At 33.3% G+C, this 22576-nt stretch overlaps 1 protein-coding gene across 1 annotated transcript in view; it reads right to left on the reverse strand.

Moving 5' to 3' along the window:
- Positions 1 to 22576, reverse strand: part of mTor (serine/threonine-protein kinase Tor) — a 33621-nt gene that overhangs the window by 2051 nt on the left and 8994 nt on the right. Inside the window, exons 6-18 of the mRNA XM_023159237.2 lie at positions 21429 to 21771; positions 17302 to 17612; positions 15165 to 15547; positions 14662 to 15112; positions 11680 to 12008; positions 11342 to 11623; positions 6797 to 7154; positions 4739 to 4933; positions 4405 to 4637; positions 4004 to 4279; positions 3506 to 3943; positions 3164 to 3323; positions 1565 to 1780 (exon numbers count right to left, since the gene is read on the reverse strand). Of these exons, the coding sequence (XP_023015005.1) occupies positions 1565 to 1780; positions 3164 to 3323; positions 3506 to 3943; positions 4004 to 4279; positions 4405 to 4637; positions 4739 to 4933; positions 6797 to 7154; positions 11342 to 11623; positions 11680 to 12008; positions 14662 to 15112; positions 15165 to 15547; positions 17302 to 17612; positions 21429 to 21771 (3975 nt within the window). The remainder of the gene's footprint in view (positions 1 to 1564; positions 1781 to 3163; positions 3324 to 3505; positions 3944 to 4003; positions 4280 to 4404; positions 4638 to 4738; positions 4934 to 6796; positions 7155 to 11341; positions 11624 to 11679; positions 12009 to 14661; positions 15113 to 15164; positions 15548 to 17301; positions 17613 to 21428; positions 21772 to 22576) is intronic.

The raw sequence follows: 22576 nt of genomic DNA on the forward strand, positions 1-22576 counted from the left end.
TGCACAAAGTTCATTTCTATCTCTTGAGCGGTTTTTGTGAACCTTTTGTGTGAGAAGTCTCCAGAGAAAAAAGTCCAAAACTGTGAGGTCTGGAGATCTGGGTGGCCACTCTATAAACGGACTACCACGGCCTATCCATCGGTTTGGAAAATGTTCGTTAAGCCATTGCCTCACAGCTCTGGCATAATGAACTGAACACCCATCTAACTGGACAATTAAATTTGATCGTTCATTGATTGACAGCTCGTGAATAGCATCCCAAAACTCTGTGTTTAAAAATTCTAGAAACCTCTGCGCATTAATGTTTTCCTCAAAAAAGAAAGGACGTTCAATATCCCACACCAGACGTTGATTTTTTGGGAATACTGGCTTTTACAGTTTATTACCCAGTTAGGATTATCCGCTGCCCAATAACGACAATTCTGTGATGACAATACTCCATTTGTAGTGAAAGTGGCTTCGTCGGTATATAAAATATTTTTTAGGAAATTTATATTGTTTAAATATTCCCCTTGGGCCCATAAACAATATTCCAGGCGTCTTGCTTCGTCGCCTTCTTGAAGTGTGTGTAAAAATTTTGTCTTGAAAGGTTTAAAATTCTTCGCCTTGAGACATCTCTGAATAGTTTCTCATGGAATATTCAAATCTAAAGTGGCATTCCTTATACTGGCATTAGGATTATTTCTGAAATAATCTAAAATGATTTGATCATTCCTTTTCGTCTTTGTACAGGATTACTTTTTAACATCATTTTTGATACTGCACCAGTTTCATTGAATATTTTATTTATTTTATTTACCGTACCGCAGCTAATACGAGGACGATCTGGATGTTTCTCATTAAATACTCTACAAACCTCTCTAGCACTTCTAACGTCATCTCCCGAAAGGCGTACAATTTCAATTTTCTCTCTTACGCTCAATCTTGCAGCCATCGCACAAAATAATTCGAAGAACTGTAAGGTGAATATTGTTGACAATAGTACACTCAAATCTTTCACAAGTGTCAAACTGTAATATCATTTCCATGGCAACTAAGATTTAAATTGAAATATTAGGTCATAGTTTTAGTTAATTTGCGTGAAAACTTGAATGTAATTTCGTTATTTTCATTAAAAATATTTAGGCTATTTGTTTTTTTTTTCACCTGGCGGCACTTTATTGTTGAAATCATAAAAAAATATTCTCATGGCTATATCTGTTGATATAGGGTGTTTTTTGTGACTGTTAGCTGTGTGAGTTTTCGAATTTTTGAGTTGTCATAACTTTGTTAATAATGAATATTTTTTCATGAAATTTTGGTCACACCTGTTTAGAGGCACTCTGAATCCAGTGGCGTAGTGATTTTTTCAATAAAAAAATCGCTAATAAAAAATCCCGATTTTCGACTAAGAAAAAATATCGTAGTATGCCCTGAAACTTTAATAAACATTTCAAATTTTGTCCCAAGTTAGACCTTTCAGTACTTGACATTTCAAAAAAAAAATATTAAAATCGGTTTACAACTTCAAATTTTAGGGGGGTGTTTTCATTAAAAATGGGTCACACTGTATAAACCAACTCACCTCTAGAGATCTGTTGAAATAAGCGATCCTGACAACATTCTGACCAGGTGCATAGCTTCCTGGAACAGCAAGTTCCAAATCTTTACAAACCAATAAGTTCGGAGATACATATTGTAACTCCAAAGATGTAAGTTGAGGCAATTGACGAGATATCCGCCTAAAGACATGATAGTAAAGGTCCCATGCTTGGTTCAGATCACGTATGTTTCCGGAAATCTGAAAAATAATTCACTTTCATAATCCCAAATTTAAAATTCTGAATATTTTTTATAATGTAACAAATATATGGTTTTATCAAAAACTGTCGGTGTCTTATTCAGATTTTTTTGTAATCTTGTTAACGCATTTAGCTGTGTGGATCATAACATTGTATCATTAACTGGAAAAATATAGTTTTAGATCCATTGATTTGAGATGGTTTCAATTGTATTAGTCAGATTGCATCTTGGACAACAATGAGACCTCTAGGTTTCAATCGACTGAAGAAGGTTGTCCAAACGCTCAATTACTCTAGGACAGGAAAAACATATTTTTATATCATGGAAGTATCACAATAATAATAGAAGATAGTCAGTCTTTTGTGGCCATAGTCTACTTTAACAGTATTTTTTGTCATGCTCGGAAGCCTTTGTACTGTGGAATTTCTTCATATACTTCCGCTAGTACTTTCCATCTCCGAAATTTCAACATGGAAGCATCTATAAAGAAGTTAGCTACTAATGCTACCAAAACATCAGGAATAAATTCCTCAATATGACGGCCTTTAAGCGTCCCAAAAGATACTGCAATAGTACAATGATAATATTTTCTATAGTTGTTTGCTTCCCTATGATCTCCCTTTACAAAAATACCAAATAATCAAAAATCACCTGTTGTTTAAAAAAATACAGAGATTTAAAACACAAAGAAGTGGAGAAAAAAATGAGTCCAGCAAGCGCCAAACGTGATGGCAAGCCCGCCCCCATGCGCACAAACTCATTTTTAATACCCCCACTACAGCTCTTGCAAGACATACAAATGCTCTGTACATAGGCGTATCATTACTTGTTCTCCAATGCTGTTGACGATTGGCATTGTCTGAATAATTTGTGTTGTTTCTGAAAAAATGTCATCGCCTAACAAAAAACCAGTCATCAAGAGTTAGGCACGTGAAATAATTTTTAAAGTGTTCAATAATTTTCAAAGTGTTAAATGTGAGTCGGATACGTTATCGAATATGAAAAATAAAACATCTCTTGCTATAGGTAATATTAAATAAAAATTGAAAAGTAACTATTGTTTTATATTATGTATTTCAATAAAAACCATTGACAGAGTGGTTAAAGAAGGGGAGCAATTAATTTCTGCAAATAATGGAGAAGTAAATTGTTCCACCCCAAGAAAGAAGCGGCCTAGAAGAGCACCAGTAACTGATATTCTCGAGTATGACTGAAGGGTATCGTATTACATAAAAAAGTTCCAACACAAAATTAATGACGTAATGAAAAATGAAAATTATATAATAGAGAGGTGAAAAAATTTTGATAATAACAAAATAATGTTAGGAGAAAGCACGGAAATCTTTTCAGCAAAAGAGTTGACTTTAACAATATTGCTCACCCTATATCTCTGACACCATTCATGAGCTTCACCCAAATCTCTGCCATATGCTTGATTAAAACTAGTTTCTTTTAATGTCTCAGGTCCCCTTTGCATCATGGCATGCAGAGGTTCTAAAATCCTCAACATACCTTCAACATTTCTTTCGCCAAAATATAATCTGAAAAAGAAACAAATTTCCTTTAATTCGTTCTACACAATCTGAATCGAATATTCTCAAAACAGAATGTCTGAGCTTGCATGTACATTTGATCGAATATAGCCAAAATACAAAGAATATATCAAATTAGTGAATAGACTACTTCACTGGAAGAGAATGAAGTTTTTTTTGTCAGATCTTACCTTGATGCTTCCTCCAGTCCTTCATGCCAAATCTCATGCCACAAAATGGCGACCCGGATTAACTCTTCAGATGCCATGAGTGCTTGTCTAACCAAAGTAGGAGAATGTTCACTCATACTTTTCAATATTTTGTTTGCAGCATTTTTTCTTATAGTAGAATTACTCTTTGTAGCTACAGTTAAAGGATATACCAAAGCCTGGGGATGAGTCTTACCGATATCTACTAGTAAACTATGGATCAGCTTGGAAACTAACAAGCGGTTTGTATCTATTCTAGCTATCAATTGTGGAATTACTTGAAGCCAAGTATTTTTCTCTACTAAACGAATACCCTCTGAAATTGCTTCTGAGACTGACATAGACTGTCCGTAATCAAACCACAAGGTTAGCAAACGCAAAGTGTCTTGAAGAGAACTACCTTTAGATAGATATATTGATCTGAAATTAAGAAAGTATTAATGGCAATACTTGTTCCATAAGATCATCTAAAAAACTCACTTGAAAAAACCCTGTACTGCTAACACAGTATGCTTATTCAAGTCAATGTTTTTATCAGGTTCCTCTACAGCCCTTTCTGTAGTTGATTTATCAGTCTCTTCTTTGTTTTTGTAAAATAGTACAGTCTCAAAATTCATGTACGCCCAGGCGTGCCATGCTTTGTACCAGTCTTTATCATACTCTGTGGCTTGGTAGTAACAATTGAGCACATTTTGTATAGAACTTTCTGTTACGCCTTCCAGTGATTCTCGCCAAACACCTAATTTTAGATAGCATCTGAAAATACGAGGTTATATAAAGAAAGTAATATAAACTTTCACTCTCGTAATATTCGTGAAAATAATATAAACTGAATAAACTATTGACGCTCATAAAAAATTATAATCATGAATATTTCTTGCCTTGCCAATAGCCGCTGTCTATCCTCAAGATCAATATTTTCCTGGAGAGGTTGTTGTACGTAATCATTCAAAAAATATTCAAGCTGTTGGAGAGCCTTATGCTTTTGATCTGTTGCCCATAAGTGTTTAGTGTATGCAAATGTTACATGAGGAGAAACCATTGGCAAACCCAGTTGGGGAGTTTCTTCAGGATCATAACCAATAAGCATCATTAATGTTTTGTGTGACAATCGCTAGAAGAGGAAGTTGATGAAAAATACAGAAATGAAATTCCAAAATCATCAATCGTCTTTCTACATCGTACAAGTCAACAGAATTAAAGGAAATTACTTACCATCGATCCACTTTTTCTACATAACGCAGCATATTTCAGCCATGTATGGACATCTTCATGTGGTTCCAGTACCAGCGAATGTACCTGTATTATTTTTTGCCAGTCTTCAACTAACCTCTGTCCTGCTTGCAGTCTTTGCCACCACATAGCTTTTAAAGTTTGTCTCCTTTCTGGTACCAGTTTGTATTGCATAACCTGAAAGTTGAGAAGAGTGAAAATTATTTAAGACCAATTGTACTAACAAATCTATTAATAGACAATATCAGTTCAAGAAAATTTTCAAAAAAAAAAAAAGGATAAGCAGCACCATTATATCTATATGACTATTACATTCAACAGAAGTTCATGAACACTTTACTCGAAATATTAAACGTTATATTTTACAAAATACCATGTAATAGGCTTAATGCACTATTGTGATTTCCCTATAGCTTAGTGATTTTTCATTTATATGTTTATTTTTGTTTCACTTTACATGTAGTATTTAGTTATTTTTATGTATGTCTCTTAAAACTAATCTCATATCTTTTATCTTTTCGATAAAATGTTCCGAGTATTTAATATATGACTCTTTTTTTACTGGGATCAGTTGCAGTGTATTATCATCTAGAAATGATGAACGGATGAGATGATTACTTCTTCTCAAAATTCCATTTCAGGTTTTTTTTACGTCAAATAAGGTTGTAATTTTCTCCTTGTATTTCCTGGATGTGTAAGAAATTCAATCGGAATCCATCTACATTGGAACTACGAAAAGAAGAGTAAGTACCTGGCAATTTATTGTCATTATTATGATATTATATATAAAGACCTGAATAAATTAGTAACAGCTTATTGAATTCGAATTAGTTATTATTAGAGACTAGTTGTTTTTGGTTTGCCACATTATGTTTCATGATAGACCATTTTAAACAAATTGTTACAATACTTTTTAACCCAAAACTTCAGGTTTCCAACTTCAAAACTGACAAAATTCAATACAGTCTTCGAACCCCTATTTTCCCCCTTGGGGGGTGGAAATTCCTGGTTCCCTTTCTTGATGCTCATATACACTATACAAAGAACCTACCTGCATATTTCAAGTTTCTAGGTTCAGTACAGATAATGAGACTGGCCAACGGTATAGGCAGCGCATGCCAAGATAGCTCTCAATGAATTTTTCCCACTTACTTAATACTTATCGTTATATTATGACCAAAATTACATAAAACCTTCATAAGTTGTAGCCTACATGTTATTCTGATGTATAAGCTGTAGTTATGTAAAATTTCTTCTAATTACGTTCAGTCTAGGCGTGAAAGGGCCACAAACATACATACATCCATCCATCCTAACAAATTTTCACATTTATATTAGTATAGATAGTCGATTCTATATATCTCAATTATAAACATGAACAATTCTGAAGTTTCTTGCTTGGCATTTTGAATTTTTACTTGTCATGTAACATATTATTTGCCGATGAATCAATCAATATTTTTTCTCACATACCTACAGCATTTCAGCACTATATATTTCTTTAATGACATTAAAAGGGCCACAAACATACATACATACATCCATCCATCCATCCTAACAAATTTTCACATTTATATTAGTATAGATAGTCGATTCCATATATCCCAATTATAAACATGAACAATTCTGAAGTTTCTTGCTTGGCATTTTGAATTTTTACTTGTCATATAATATCTTATTATTTGCCGATGAATCAATCAATAATTTTTCTCACATACCTACAGCATTTCAGCACTATATATTTCTTTAATGACATTAATAATCAATAACAAATTAAAATTACATTTTCTGCTTTCAAGTCTTCACAAATAATTTAAATTAGAAAGTATTGTTAAAATTTGTCAAAGTTTCATGGAAATAAAGCAGATAACATGGAATAAATAAACAACTAATAGTCATTTTAAAGAAAAAAAAACATGATTGTGGCCTCAATGAATCTATGATATAAAAAAAATTGTCATTCAAATATCTACAACACCACATTATTAAAAATTAGGATTATTCACCCAAGATTTTTTTGGTAATTTATTAACACATTACCTCTTCTAGTTCACTCAACATTTGTACTTGAACCATAGCTCCGTAGGCCCTCTGATAACTTTCTCCAGCCATAGCAGTCAATTCAGTATCTAGCATGTCTCTGGTCATATAAATATAATCCTGAGCCACCCTGTACTGCTCCTTGTGAATAGCTAGAATGGCACGGTAGAATGCCCCGTCTTGGGAATCTTCTGGAATAATGTTAACGTAGCGTTCCATTGATTTCCAGTTGTGTATTCCAAATGCTGAAGCCGCAGCAAGACGACAAGCTCTCTGCTGATAATCATCCGAAAGAAGATTGTACTTATTTTCGACTACTTCGTGCAAGTCAGCCCATTCTCCTAGAGCTTCCAGGCACCTATAAAATATTATTTCATTACCTTTTATATACACGTTCCACAATATTTCAGTCTTTATTTCATTTTTTTAGCTTTTATTCAATAGAATAGAACCATTAAAAATTGGTGAAAAACCATCAAATAATCAACTTATCTTCATTTTGTAGTTAACTTTGTAGCATGTGTCCTACATACGAAGGAAACCTTTCAAGTTTTTACAAAAATTAGAAAAAACATTATTTTGGAACAAACTGTTTTGTTGTTTTCAAAAATACATACTTTTGCAAGCATTTTCGAAACAGTTTTTCCATTTTTTAGTTAAAGTTAAAAATGTTAAAAGTCGGAAAAATTCAAGAAATAAGACATCAATTGAATTTTTTTGTTCTTCAAATAATCCATTGTTTGATGTGCTGTGAGGAAGCTAAGGCTGTTAAGAAATTGACGTTTCAGGTTCAATTCAATTCAAAATATACTTTATTGTCTGAAGAATGAATTCTTATTGGCAAAGCCTTGTGCGAAATATAAATAACATAAACGAAATCACAAAAGTATCACAAAAGTAAAATCGCTAAAAGTGATAACATGAACTGAAAAGGGACATGTAAATAACAATAACCTAATACAAACGTTCAGGATATAAGAACATGGTCAATAAAATGAAATAAATCAATTTAAACTAAATTGAATGAAATCAATAAAATACCGTAGATATTACAGTTAGTCATACTCAATTAAAATTATCACCGTAAAATTCTGCTAAGCTATAATAAGGTCTCGCAGAAAGCAAGTTTTTCAACTCTTTCTTAAGAGCAGTGAATTCATTTATGGTTATTATAGCTTGAGAAAGGTGATTGAACATTTTGAGAACGTTGTATTGCACGTTTTTGTATCAGTAATACTAATTGAAGGCATGTGGTAGAATACACACCCCAAAAGCAAATACCATAACGAAGATGGAATTCAAAAAGGGAATGATAAACCATTTTAGCTACTGCAGATCCGAGCTCAAATGCAGTTACTCGTATGGCATAACATCCAGAGGAGAGCTTGGATTTCAAACTATCTACATGTTTGTTGAATTTTAAATTATTGTCAATGAACAAGCCAGTTGGTACGTTGTCAATTTTAATATTCTTTAGATGTATGGCAGAAATCTGGCAACGATAGGACACTACTTTTGTTTTTGATAAATTCAAGCTCAAGAGATTTGAGTCAAACCACTCTTTCACTTTCGTGATGTCATTCTCAATAACTTTTCCTAACTGCATCTAAGAGTTTAGGCAAACAAATTATTGTAACACATTGAGTGCTAACTGTTTTTTAGATCCTTTACATCTTAAAGGAATGGTGATGATAAGTCTAGTGAAGCCAAATAAACAGGAAGTATTACGAACGAATTTTTTGTGTGTTAATCTCAAACATGAATTGTTGTTAGGTTTCTGATTTATATAAATATCTGGAACAAATTCTTTCCTCTACCTAAATATTCATGCAACATCGAATGTATTGTCATCTGTGATATTCAATGGTATGTCATATACCGTTCAAACAACTTGTTTTCGATATCAATGTTTTTTTTTAACAATTGTAAACACTTTTTTCTGCAATCCTTGTGGAGTTGAATCTTTCTGAATCACAAACACCAATGAAAAATCTTCGTAATTCCATTTTTGTTTGTTTGAAGATGATTGTGGATACACACAGTCGAAACGTCGTTAAGTAACTTGGTTTGAAATATTTTAATTTATATTTTTCATTTCTCGTTGATGATTTTTTTAAATTTTCATCTCATGTTGATAGTTAAATTTTTTATATATAAAAAATGGTCGATGAAAAAATTCAATTTCTCATTTTTATTTTTTTGGTTGTTGTTTGTATTTTATTTCATTATAATTTCAGTTTTTTTGCTTAATATAATTGTTATTTTTCAGCTAATCTTTTTAATTTTTGACAGATTCTTTCAGGGATTTCAAATTAATTTGTATCATATTAGACAATGAAATGTTCAATTTTTGTCGATCACTTACTGACAACTAACTGAATTGTCAATTTTAAGGCTACTGCTGATTCTATGATAATAAAAGACAAATTTTCACCCGATTATCGTGAATGGGAATGATAAGAAGAGAAAAATAACTCAGTATTTTGTCTCTTTGATTGGGTACTCAAATATAAATAATAATACTACTTAACAATTTTAATGCACAAGATACAGGAAATGAGGTACGGTAATGTAATGAAGTTAAAATATTAAGATAATATATTTGTATTCTAGATGAAATGAAAAGTAATATCGGTAGGAAAAGTAATGTAAGATAACAAGCTGGCAATTTTCAAATTTCACCTCTAAGCTATCAAAAAGCGCTGTACTATGATTTTTGACAGATATATCCAACCAGTGTAAAATCAACATAACCGGAAATTTTATTCACCCATCGTCCATATTATCACAAATTATTTTTCTTTTTTGAATGATCGATGAACGCTCCATGGAAAAATGTTAAAACAAAAAATAATGAAGATTAACAATATTTGAAACCACTACATACAAAGGAGCTAAGTGCCAATTTCGAATTTTTCGGAAGTTAGCAAAAACTTTCTTCATATTCTAGTGTGATAAATTATATGTAATTTTTGTAACGTTTTATTTTCATATTGCTATTGATAGTAAGTCAAATCTCAAAAAAAAGTGCATACTAATCACAGGAAGCAACAAAATGAACTTTCAGTTAGTATGAAGGTTTAATGAAATATTTGAACTATTCATTATGTAGTAAACAGAAAAAGAAGTTTTTTCATGGTAGGTGTAAATTCTAAAAACAAATATAAACTAGGTTAATTTCATTAGCAGGTTAATACTTTTAGGTCAAGCAAACAAGGTTTTTTAATATATTGTTCATTTAGGGGCATTATAATCGGTTTATTCAGATTCTTTGACATAATGTCCCATTTTCTTCTTTGATGTACAGTAACAATTTCTGAAAATCACCCTTGTACCAATTAGGAACGGTTGGCCACTTGTTCAGACTGGGCCGACTTATTTTGGATATTGAACACACTGTTGTATAGTGAAACACATGTCGTGGTTTTGTGAACAAGTGAAAAACGCACAGTAAAGTGTTATTTGAATACTTATTCTGGTCCCACACTGATTCATTTTATATGTTTCTTTCTCCTTGAGAGATTCTGTAAAAGCTATTGAATATAAGAAATTGTCCACCGTGTACTAAATAACCGTAAACTTGATGTAACAACAATATTAAATATTCAGTAATGATGACTGGCACTTAGCTCCAATAGAAATGAGGTGGAGCCATCGTTGATTGTAAAGAGCACCTAAAAGAAAAATAGTTGGCACATTTTTGTTTGACACTTAGCTTCTGTAGGATATAAATGCTTCATTTGTTCATGTAGTTCCACCAACTCCAAAATTACCAAAAACTATGAACATTATGTCACTAAGGTCAAGAATATGACATGCGTCCAGAAAGAGACCTGTATGGACTAGTACAGAAAACAAGCTTGTTGGAATGATTGTCACGAAAAAGATGGGGAGAAAATGCAATAAGCCCTTGAAACTGCAGACTTGGATATTCGCAAGACTTGGAAGAGTCTGACAAGTTAGACGGCTCTCAGAAAGATGAAAAAGGTCAAATCTTCTTTACTTTTAATAAAGGTCAAAAAAACAATTTCTCACTTTACCCTTACCTTATCTTGCATCATCATAAACCAATGGACAAATTCAATAGGAGCTTGAAGCATGCCTATTAAATAAACAACTGGAAATAAGTATTCACAAGTTAAAACTTGGAAGGAACTTTGACCATGGTTATTCAAAACATTTTGATCTTTGTTATAACTGCTGATTCGGAATTATCAGAAGTGAAGTCAGAGGTACAAAATCAATTGTTTGTAAGAACATAAAAGGCAACCCTTGTATTCTAATGGTTACTTGTAGATACTGCAAATCTATTAATCATGTTATAAATATCATATATATAAAATCGATCACAACGTGTTACTCAACAAGTTCAAAATAAGTCACTCTATCAACAGAAGATTCCAGATTGTTCATGAAACCGCTATTGAACGAGTTGAGAGAAGTATGGATCATTTTTGCTTGTGATGAAAAATAGCTTACTATGTCAGTCATATAATTTATATCAGTTATAAATCATGAATACCCAAGTTGAGAATGCAAACTTACCTCATTTGTCCTAGACATGCTTCTTGGTCGAACTCAGAGGAATTTTCAATTCTTTCCTTATACATGCCCAAAGCTTTGTCCCAATTATGCAGTTTTTCGTACCAACGTTCTTTGACTTGCACATTACCAGCTTGTCTCATCATATATTGTAATAAACCTTCAGCTGCTTCCTTTTGTTGTAGTTTATTATTGATAGAGATCAAAGATTCCACAACATGATCATTTGATGTGCCTCCTCTTTGAAATTCCTCTTCTTTGTAATGAAGGGCCTTGGCATATGCTCTGAAATTCAAAATGGTACTATATTTCTTCAAAGTTTGTGAAATTTAGATTCAAACCTGCAATTCATAGCATGTTCGCCGAGTACGTGAGGATCTAAGGGAAGTGGACCTTTATCGCAGTGTTCCATGAACTCTGCCAAATTCAAAATGGTTTGGGTAATTTCTGGGACATCTGGCACTTCTAGTGCTAACTCAAGACCATTGATGAGACTCTTTTGTTTATCTTCATTCAACTCAGTCCAACAACTGACAAATGCTGCATTGAACAGGTCCCTCGGTAACTGAGAATATGTCTGAGCTAGAGGAAGGCAAGACCTTAAGGCAGGAATCGGAGACTGTTTTAGTAATTCAAGACTCAAGCAACGCAACCATTCCAACCAGTCATCCTGAAAATACAAAATGATAATCAATCAAATACAGGCAGTGCATCATCTACACATCTTTGTAACAAGAGTTTATTTTGAATTTAATTGCTATCGTTTTTTCAGAAGTTTTCCACAACTGTTGTATAAAGATGGAGAAGTAGAAAGCCGAAATGTTTTTTCTCTCTACTGAAAATATTCCGTTTTCAACTTATACAGGCAGTGTCTCGAGCAGGTTTATGAAATGCAGTAGTAAACTCAAGTTTTTTCACAATTATTATATATAGTGTTTGTTTGAAGGTGATTGACAATGTTTCGTGATGAATTTCACTAGTTCGGACTTCCATTGTCTATTAGATAAAATGATTTGAAATCCCTGAAACAAGTAAAAAAGAATAATTAAAAAAAGAGAATAGTTGAAAATAACAATTATATTAAGCAACAATAAACCTGAAATGAAATGATAGTAAAATAACCTACAAGTAAAAATATAATAATTGAATAAATACAAATTAAAGGAATGCAAAAAGAAAATAATAAAAATAAAAAAGTGTAGAGATTCCAAGTCACGTTAGTTCACGACGTTTCGATTGTTGGTATCTACAATCGTCTTCGGGTGATGACAGTCATCACCCGAAGACGATTGTAGATACCAACAATCGAAACGTCGTGAACTAACGTGACTTGGAATCTCTACACTTTTTTATTTTTATTATTTTCTTTTTGCATTCCTTTAATTTGTATTTATTCAATTATTATATTTTTACTTGTAGGTTATTTTACTATCATTTCATTTCAGGTTTATTGTTGCTTAATATAATTGTTATTTTCAACTATTCTCTTTTTTTAATTATTCTTTTTTACTTGTTTCAGGGATTTCAAATCATTTTATCTAATAGACAATGGAAGTCCGAACTAGTGATATTATATATAGTATTGTGAATAATGTATTAAAAATTTATATTTCACAGGCACCTTTTTGAGGAGCTGCACACCTTGGTAAATATGCATAATTTAATTTCACCTAAATTATAAAAATGCATATTACACTGTCATTGAAACCATTTATGAAGTTATAAATTCTCTCAACATTCATACTGATCATACTGTACAACACAAGGTATAAATTTCATTAAATTACCATCTAAAGTAGTATAATATCCAGTAGATCTTGCTCTATGAATACTGTTTATATCCTTTATTTAGCAAATAGCTTTTACATATTGAAGTCCGTGTTAACAACAAGAATCAGGGTAAAATAAAAATAACTTAAGTACTAAATGAACATAAAACAGTTGGAAGAAATATGATTTATACACACACAACACAAAATTAGAATAATATATAAATAAAATATTGACAAATACAATTGAAACTCATCACCAATAACAGATGAGGTTTGTTAAAGAAAATTTTAAAAAATTGAAAGAGGTATATTTTTATGAGAGACTAATTTAGGAACGAAAGATTCTGGCTTTCTGCTTCTATATCTTCATACAAAAAATGTGAGAATCTTCCAAAGAAAAGAAAGAAAGCAGGTAATTTCAAATTAAATGATTTCCAAAGATGTGTAGATCATCCAAAGAAGTAACGTTAATCAGATTTTTAATTTCATTTTGAGCAGTTTTATTCATTAATTGAGTGAAGACCACTAATTATACAAGATTCTTGAATAGAACTAGATGGAAATCCATATTTAAAAAACTAATAAATAAGTAGAGTTCTTCAAGCATGCCTGAAAATCAAATGAAAAAAAAGTTTGCTGAAAAGAATTCGAAAAATAAAATGATGTCGCTCTAAATCCTATGCTATATGGTTAGCCGCCTAATATGGCGGATAGCCCAATATGGCAGACTAATTACTTTTTGTGCACTTCCATGATAGGGGTATGAAATGAAAGGGTTGTTTGAAAATAATAGGGAAATAAAATGACGTCACCATCAATCCAATATGGCGGACTCCGTGGATGGTAGACTATGTTTTTATGCACCTCCATGATATTGGGATATCACAGATATCATATAATGGCTTTTTGATCTAGACAGCTAGTGGAGAACAAAGTTCTCTCAATTTGACAACTCGCTGTGTCTTGCTGCAGCCTTTGTCGGCAAGCCCTCATTGTATTTAAATATTGCAATGACTGAATAATTTTTATAGGTAACTGGTATAGTCATCAGAGGGTGTCAGGAACTTGTATTTTTTTGCCGAAGACATATTCTAATTCATTGTATTTCAGAAGACAGATAGTTAATATTTGAATTTTTATATGTAGGTAATTATAAAGTTTTTTCAATCATCAGAAGATTAGTCTGATGCTATTCTGCAATGGCTTGCAAAGATATGATAGTAAAACCTTTTGAGAACAAAGCAAGTAGTTCCTTAAAAAAGTAATACTTATACATAGAGAAAAACTAGGGTGATTTTAAAGTTTGATTTCTGATGAATCACGTCACTCTCTAGTTCTGATACCGAAGAAATTGCACTTATTTTCAAATTTACTGCAAACTAAGTTAATTTCTAAGTATCAGCTCATAACGAACTACTGATTTCACCAATAAAAAGATTTAGCAGCAATGTCATTGGCGATATTCAACAATCAATAATAAAACTTGCTTGCTGTACTTCTTTTCAGATTTTGGACTTATACTTTGATGGATTTTAATTTTAGATTAATTACCTTTGAAACTCTTCTATTAGGCATCCATGCCTGCTGTAGATTTTCCACAGATACTTTGAGTCTTTGGCTCATGGATGAATCACTAGAAACAGAAAGATCTTCCTTATTTTTTCTTCTCGGTATGACAAAATCAGTTTCGTCAGCCATAGTGGTCTCAGTCTGTATCTTCGACATTAAGATTTCGCAATTCTTATGTTGTATTTTGTGCTTATTGAAAACTTTTTGAACCATCGGTACAAATACACAAAATTTTCTGCCAAGTTGCATGATCAGGGAACAAAGACATTCAACTGCGGCATTACGTAGTTCAGGTGAGTTATCTATTGTCCTCACCAAAGGATGAACAATCCGAGATATGTAATCAGAGAAATCAAGGATTTCAGCTAGTTGGTCAATCGTTTCCAAAGCTCGCTTAGAAACAGGAAGAGGACAATCAGGAGCGTCAAATAACCTAGAAGTAGAAGAAGATACATAAGCTTGTGATTTCAATGACTTACATTTACCTAACAATCGGTGGGAGAATGAGATGCATATAATCTTCTAGGTTATTTCCGAACTTATACATAGCTTCCAAGAGCTTCATGGTATGTATTTTATCCTTAGAGGTATCATGATTCAGTACTCTGAGGATTTGTGGAATCAATCTCGGTAGATACACTTTGAATTCGGCACCTAGGGCTACGGCTATGTGTTCAAGAAGAAGGATGATTGTACTCTGTATAATGCTATTTGGTACCCAGAATTCCTTGATCAATTCACAAATATCATCCAAGTAATTACGGATGTGCTGCTTTACTATAGCTACCAACTGTGCGAGTTGTTGGAACAGGAATTCTCTTGAACTTATATCTGATGTTCTCACAACATTCAACAAACTAGGAAGGACCTAAAAAAGTGAGATCAGTAGAGATATGTAATCAAGCCACAAACAGTTACTGTATTTCTCTTAAGAGAAGGAGCTGCTCCAAGTAACTCGGGAGCTGCCAAACATATGACATTAAATTGCATTTAAATGATAGTAAAACAATCAAAAAATATTTCCTTATTGCATTCCTATTGGTCGTGTTCATACTTCACGAATCCTTTAGATGTGTTTAGTTATCATTAATTGTTAGAGGTGGATCTCTGGCATAGAATGAATTCAACACAAACACTGCAAAACTGCAACATTTTACTACGAATGTTTCTATCATCAAAAGATGAATAGTCAGTATAGTTTATACTAGTATATATTGGTTATTATGGCTTTTACAACATTCAAGAGACCATTGATATTCGAACATAAAAACCGATAGTCATAGTATTTAATGTATGTACAAATTTTCATACACGGATATTAATAGAAGTAATAAAAATGAAGAATAAAAGTGATATTCACAATATTGATTGCACATAAAATTTAATGTATGAATGAAACTTCAGTAATTTCAGTCTGTAACATTTCTCTCGAATTATAAATTTTGTAGTACACATAGTATTTCAGTCAGTGTATCATCATAATTTCCCTTTTCATGAAACTGGCAATTCAAAAGATCAATTTTTCGTAATACACTAATGGCATTAGAATTACCATTCTGGATCGGTACTGTAAATTCTTCTTGTCTCTTCCTGGTCGTCAATGTCCTCTTGAACTTCTTATATAATTTGATCCTCCATGGTTGGTCCACTAATTTCAATGAAGTTATCGACATCAATGAATGCCTTTACTTCATAAGAAGACAAATCAGCCGTCAGCCAAGCATTATCGGCCATAAAAAACAATTGTGCCAACTGAACATCAACATTATTTGAGCATGTTGGTAAAAGAGGTAGTTAAAACCTGCATGTCTAAAGCAGTTCACAGTCTTTTGAAAAAAGCTTTATTAATCTTCTGATTTCATCAAGATGGCGTCAAGAACTGTAAAGCCTTTCTGGTCATTGCTCTAAAGGTTTTGTATCAATTTCAACACTTGCAGTCTTCTGTTATGTGATTTCAAATAACTATCCCTTGGTCCAAGAATTGCAGAACAGATGTGGCAAAAACAGCAGTTTGATGCACTTCAGATTAATAATTTCTGGATGAGCATGGCAGTCATCAACTAAAAATAGAACTTATTTATTGTTTGCTTTCTATTCAGCTTCCCAATAGACCATTTTTCAAAAATGTAAGATGTCTTATTATTGTATTCATATATGAGCGAATGTTTTTAAAGCATTTTGGTTTTTTACATTTTCTGGCAACTAAAAGCCTCCTGGAACCCGTGATATTTACTGCAACCGTTATCCTTAGTCTCTCTTGATGCATTTTGCCACCAGGGCAATTTTCTCATTCTGTCTGTTGCCATATTATAAAAAAGTTCTGTTTTGTCCTCATCAAATATGTTGCTCAGTCTAAAGCGTCGCATAAAGAAGGCCAATTTTGCAATATCACTTCCGGAGATGCTTACTTGATTAGTTAAACCCGCATGGATAGTGATCTAATTAAAATGGATTGTTTGATATTGTAATTAGCTTCAATCATCTCCTGGTGGTTGATTTGCTTTTTTGAATAACCTTCAACAATTTTTAACAATACTCTACTTAATAATTTATAATTTCCTTATTTGGTTTGAAATCAGCAACCGTTTTTCAAAATATTACCAAGTGAAATAGTTACCTTACCTGAGGAATATATGAGACACATTTAATACCCAAACTCTTGAAAGTAAAAGTGACAGCTTGCACAACCATAGTGTGATGTTGAGAAAGAGTAGGATCTCTTACTATCTTCATGAGAGTGGCTATAGCCATTGCCAAATAATACTCTTCCAACGTATGAGAACTCATGCTAACCAACATCTCACTTGAATTCAATCCAAATTCACCTTCAACTTCTCCTGCCCCTTTATCGGACATTGCTATCAACGTTGGAGATTCTGGTTGATAATCAACTTGTCCTCGATGGATTTTGTGCTTATAAGGATCCAAAGCACCTAAAAAAGGTTTATATATCAAATTTCCGAAATTATGACATCATATGAAAATTAAATCATTCTTCTTTCATTTTTACTTTATGATGTGAGCTAGCTGTAGAAAATAATCTAAAAATTTAACTTAGACCTCCTTCATATTCTTGTGAAGCACTGTTTGGAATCTTTGGTGTAGTAATGAATATTACTGGAGTTTTTTCCCAATACCAAACCTTTATTTCAACACTTTGACACGTGTTTCGATCACCAAGTGATCATCTTCAAGAGGAAGATCAAATTAATCATACTAACAAAGCTATTCTTATTTATACCACAGATAACTGTTCTAGGTACCTACGTCTTGAGTGTCTTAAATCAATTTTACAATGTGTTCTTATGTAATAGTCAGGTAAATCTAATAATTGAAATATTATAAGCTATATAAAATTAATTTCACATATTGCCTTATCTACCAGTCTTAAATAAATTTTACAATGTGCCCTTATGGTCGAGCCCAGCAGACATGATTCTACATAAGGACACATTGTAAAATTTATTTAAGACTAGTAGATAAGGCAATATATGAAATTAATTTTATATAGCTTATAATTTCAATTATTAGATTTACCGGACTGTTACAAAAGGACACATTGTAAAATCAATTAAAGACAAGTAGATAAGGTAAATTGTAAAATTAATTTAGACACTCAAGACGCAGGTTAGGTTAGGCTAGGTCTAAAGTGAGTGGGTCTATTCGAACCTCCACCGCAACACGCAAGGGTTTATTATGGCTCACACCTATTCACACCGGCCAAATAAACCCAGCTTCTTAACGAAGCCGATTAGTTTGTACGGTGAGTGGTCTTTCTGGTCAGATGGTAAGAGTACATCTCTGCCGAACTCTAAGAACGTGATTCGGTCCCCAGCGGAGCAGGCAAAAAGTATATGCTCTTCTGTTTCATCATTTTCCAAACAGAGGCGACACACACTGTCTTCCGACAGTCCAAGTCTCTGCATATGATGATTCAAATGACAGTGACCTGTAAGAAGGCCTTTTAGACATCGTAGTTCATCCCTACTGTAGTCCAACATCTGTTTGGTATCAAGCTTCGAAGGGTGAATAAAAGCGTTGGAGTGAGCCAATCCTGGAAGATTCTGCCAGAAGTCTATAAATCTTCTTGGCAACCAGGTGTTCAAAGTTTGTTTGGCAAAGCCTAAAGTGATGCCAATGACAAGTTCTGGTCCGATGAAGCTGCTTGCAGCACCCTCCTTTGCAAGGAAGTCAGCAGCTTCGTTGGCCAGGAATCCAGACCAGAGACAATCTGTTAAGTCTTCCTATCGAAGAGTCGTTCTTGGTAATTTGCTACCAATTTAGACGTTGCTCGGTAGGAGCCAAGAGCTACCAACGCCGCTTGGTTGTCCGAGAATATTTTTATTGACTTGTGTGTGAGGTTGGATTTATCCAATCTCTCCGCACACAATTCAATATCGTAAATTTCCGCTGGAAATACAGTCGCATAAGTTCCCAGGCAGGTAGATTTCTCTGTCCTGGGTCTGCGACTAAAAACACCTGCACCAGAACTGGAAGGTGTTTCTGATCCATCTGTGAACTAACAACTATCTGCTCTTAATATTTCATTCTCCCGGAGGATCCAGTCCTCTCTACTCGGGAACTATTCCCGAGGCAGTTCGTAGTTGACAGTTGGAGGCATAAAGTCAGAGATCATTTCCAGAATGCTGTGACTTCCAGTGTCAACCAACAGTCTGTCATACTCTGCATTCAATTGATTTGTGCAATTGGCAATGTGCAGAAGTCTATATGCAGTCCATCTAGCCTCTCTCTCCAGAAAAATGTGGAGAGGCGGTAGATCTAGAAGGATCTCCATGGCCGCTGACACCACTGATAGCCAGACAAGCCTGTCTCTCTAAGCCAGAGAGCTTCGCCTGGGCCGTTTTCTGTAAAGCTTTCGACCACCAGGCAATTGCACCATAAGTGATCATTGGTCTAACAATCATCACATAAATCCGCAGGTACGCAGGTACCTAGAACAGGTATCTATGGTATAAATAAGGATAGCTTTGTAAGTATGATTAGTTTAATCTTCCTTTTGAAGATGATCACTTGGTGATCGAAACACGTGTCGAGGTGTTGAAATAACGGTTTGGTGTTTGGAAAAAACTCCAATAATATTCTTCATCATATTGATGATATACATTTGGCAATAGTATATGACGGAATTGGCCGATACTTGATGAAAATCCATAACTATCGTATTCAAAAAACACTATTGTGAGATTTTCACTTCGGGCGTGTCTGTAAAGAAGCCATTGTATGGCAAAACACGTGTTGTTGTTTTGTAGAACTGTTTAGTTGAACATCTCACAACAAAGTGTTTTTTGAATACTTTTGGCAATAGCGTCACAACAATTCAAAAAGCCCATTAATTTTCCACTACTCATACCCAGTTTTATATACCCAGATAATCTTAGTTCTTGTATATTTCAGCGATAGAGTTCTGTATCGACATAGGGTTCCATATTTCTCTCTAACCACAGTTCTGTTTTGACTCTAATGAGTTGCACCAAAAGAAGTTGTATACTTTATGAGTGATTGAGTGTTTGAATTTGTTTTTGTTTGTAATTTTTTTTATGGCACATCTGATTTTCATATATTTCAAAGGTAATATTTTGAATTAGTTAAAAAATGATACATATATTTCAATAAATGTTATGTAGATTCTAAGCATCTTTTTGATAAGGTGATGATGCCCCTAATAACGACTAAACAGATTTTGGGAAGGAATTTTTTGATAAAACAAGATGGTAACATCTGTCATGATGAAACTGTCGAGCAGTCACAACCCTTTTGAATACTATCATTTGTTGAGATAAATTGTGAAACCCTTTGGAAGAAACATATGTTGAAAAACTTTGTACTACATACGATGTAGCAAGAAAAACATAGCGTTTGCCAATTATGTTGTTTTTCTCTTGACGAATATTCATGTACCCCACAGAAAAAAATACGGTAATTTTAGAAAAATCGTGTTAAAAGAACTTCCGTTTATTTTCACTGAATGAATGTCAAGCACAACTAACAAATTTAACTTGATGGGTTTGCGAAAGAAGGTGGTGGTAGTAAACGTTAATACAACCGTTATAGATATTATTCTTATAAGGACAGTAAGGCTGAATTGAACTGTCAAAAATCTGCAAATTTTATATGTAGATACTTCACATGTCAACTTGCTGTAATCTGATTGATCAGATAGTATTTGATTTCTATGAAATTATATTTTATTGTCTAGAATGTATTCTTCGGTTATTTTTTGTGTGAAGGATTTGGTTTTTGAGATAGTGTATATACAAAAGCTTTAATTTATATATTTCACTTCACAGGTCTGTGAGAACCTGCGTTAGCAGTAATGTTGAACATTTGAACATGAGTAGTGAAAGGTAAAAATTGAATAGTGAAAAATGAGAAGTTAACATGGACTATTTTGGCACTATCACTAGTTATTATGTTATCAACACATGAAGTGCTCTCTCCTTTCTTAATTTTATCAAACTCATTTGATGTTAGATCTTATTTACTTCTGATTCAGCAAAGCTTTGTCAGTGTTAGGAATCACACGTTAAAAGATAAGACCTCGTTAGTCCTTAGCTCGCACAAGTTTCGACTTCTGAGGGTTGTCACTCATAGGAGTGCGACAGCTGGTTAACGAAAAAACAGATTTTGAACAAAAACAGAATTTAATACCCTATTCCCTACCTTCAATTGAAGAATGACATGCTTTGACTAAAAAAAATTCTGGCAGTTTATGAATCATTTCAACTCACCTAACAAACCAAGAACTCTTATAGTTTCCCTTCTGATGGATGGTTGCTGTTCGGTCTTCAGAAAATTGATCAAAACATCCAGCAGGACAGGATATTGATTGTAGGGTCTAACTACATGACCCGTTGCTCCTACCAACTGTCCTAAGGTACATAAAGCAGCGGCACGCTTATCTGGTGCTGAAGCATCACTTAAAATTTCCAGCAAAATCTGCATCAGTTCATGCATCCATTGCTGAAGTTCAGAATCACCACCGGTAATTTCAGCTAAATCTCCAATAGTTAATAAGACAGATAATATTACACCAGGGTTTGGTTCAGGTTCCTTCAGTTTCGGAACTAAAACCTAAAAAGTAGTATATGTTAACGAACTAGAAAAAAGTACCATTTTGATTTATTACTAGTGTTGATCCCAGAAAAAAGAATATATTATGATGCAATCAGTTACACAAAATCTAAATGATTATATTGTGAAAGAGGTCTATGTAACATATGTGATGGATTTTCAATTCAGGGAGAATATAATTCATTAGTCCAGATATTCACAATAAAGCATATCGATATACAACACAAATTCATCAGACTAGTGAGAAAATTCAATGATTTAATTTCTCTGTTGGAGCTTTTTTGAAAAAAAAAATGTTTCTTCTTTTCTTTGGAAGAAAAATAAATGTAGTGTAGATAGCAGACACAGCCAGTGTTATGAGCAAAAAACTCATGAATCTTAATATAGTTTACAACTGGTAGATTTCTACTGCTTTCTTTGAGGAAATTATAAGAGATATCCTGTTATTGATGAAAAACTACCTCTTCATCATCATATTAGTTTTTGTACTCCCGGAGAACTGGTTGCCACCCTTTGGGGCTGTTCTGATCCAATTGTTACATGAACTCAGCTCATTTTTTAATGTTAGTTGTGAGACTCCAGTTTCTGACTCTTGGTTTTCTTAGATCACCCATCGTCTTGTCCTTTCATTTAGTTTTACTAATTTAGTCTTCTCAAGTCCATTTTAATACCGATTTTTTATTCCTATGAAAATTGTGGTAGGTTTCATTCCTAGCAGGATATGCTCACTCATTTCATCTCTTCTGTGATTCCTAGTAACCATTAATACTGCTAGGCACTTTCCAATGTGCATAGCCAACATATA

Source organism: Leptinotarsa decemlineata, unplaced genomic scaffold (assembly GCF_025532065.1).
Source record: "Leptinotarsa decemlineata unplaced genomic scaffold, Ldec_3_MD MMD2_tig00026282_RagTag_RagTag, whole genome shotgun sequence".
Taxonomy (NCBI): Eukaryota; Metazoa; Arthropoda; class Insecta; order Coleoptera; family Chrysomelidae; genus Leptinotarsa; species Leptinotarsa decemlineata.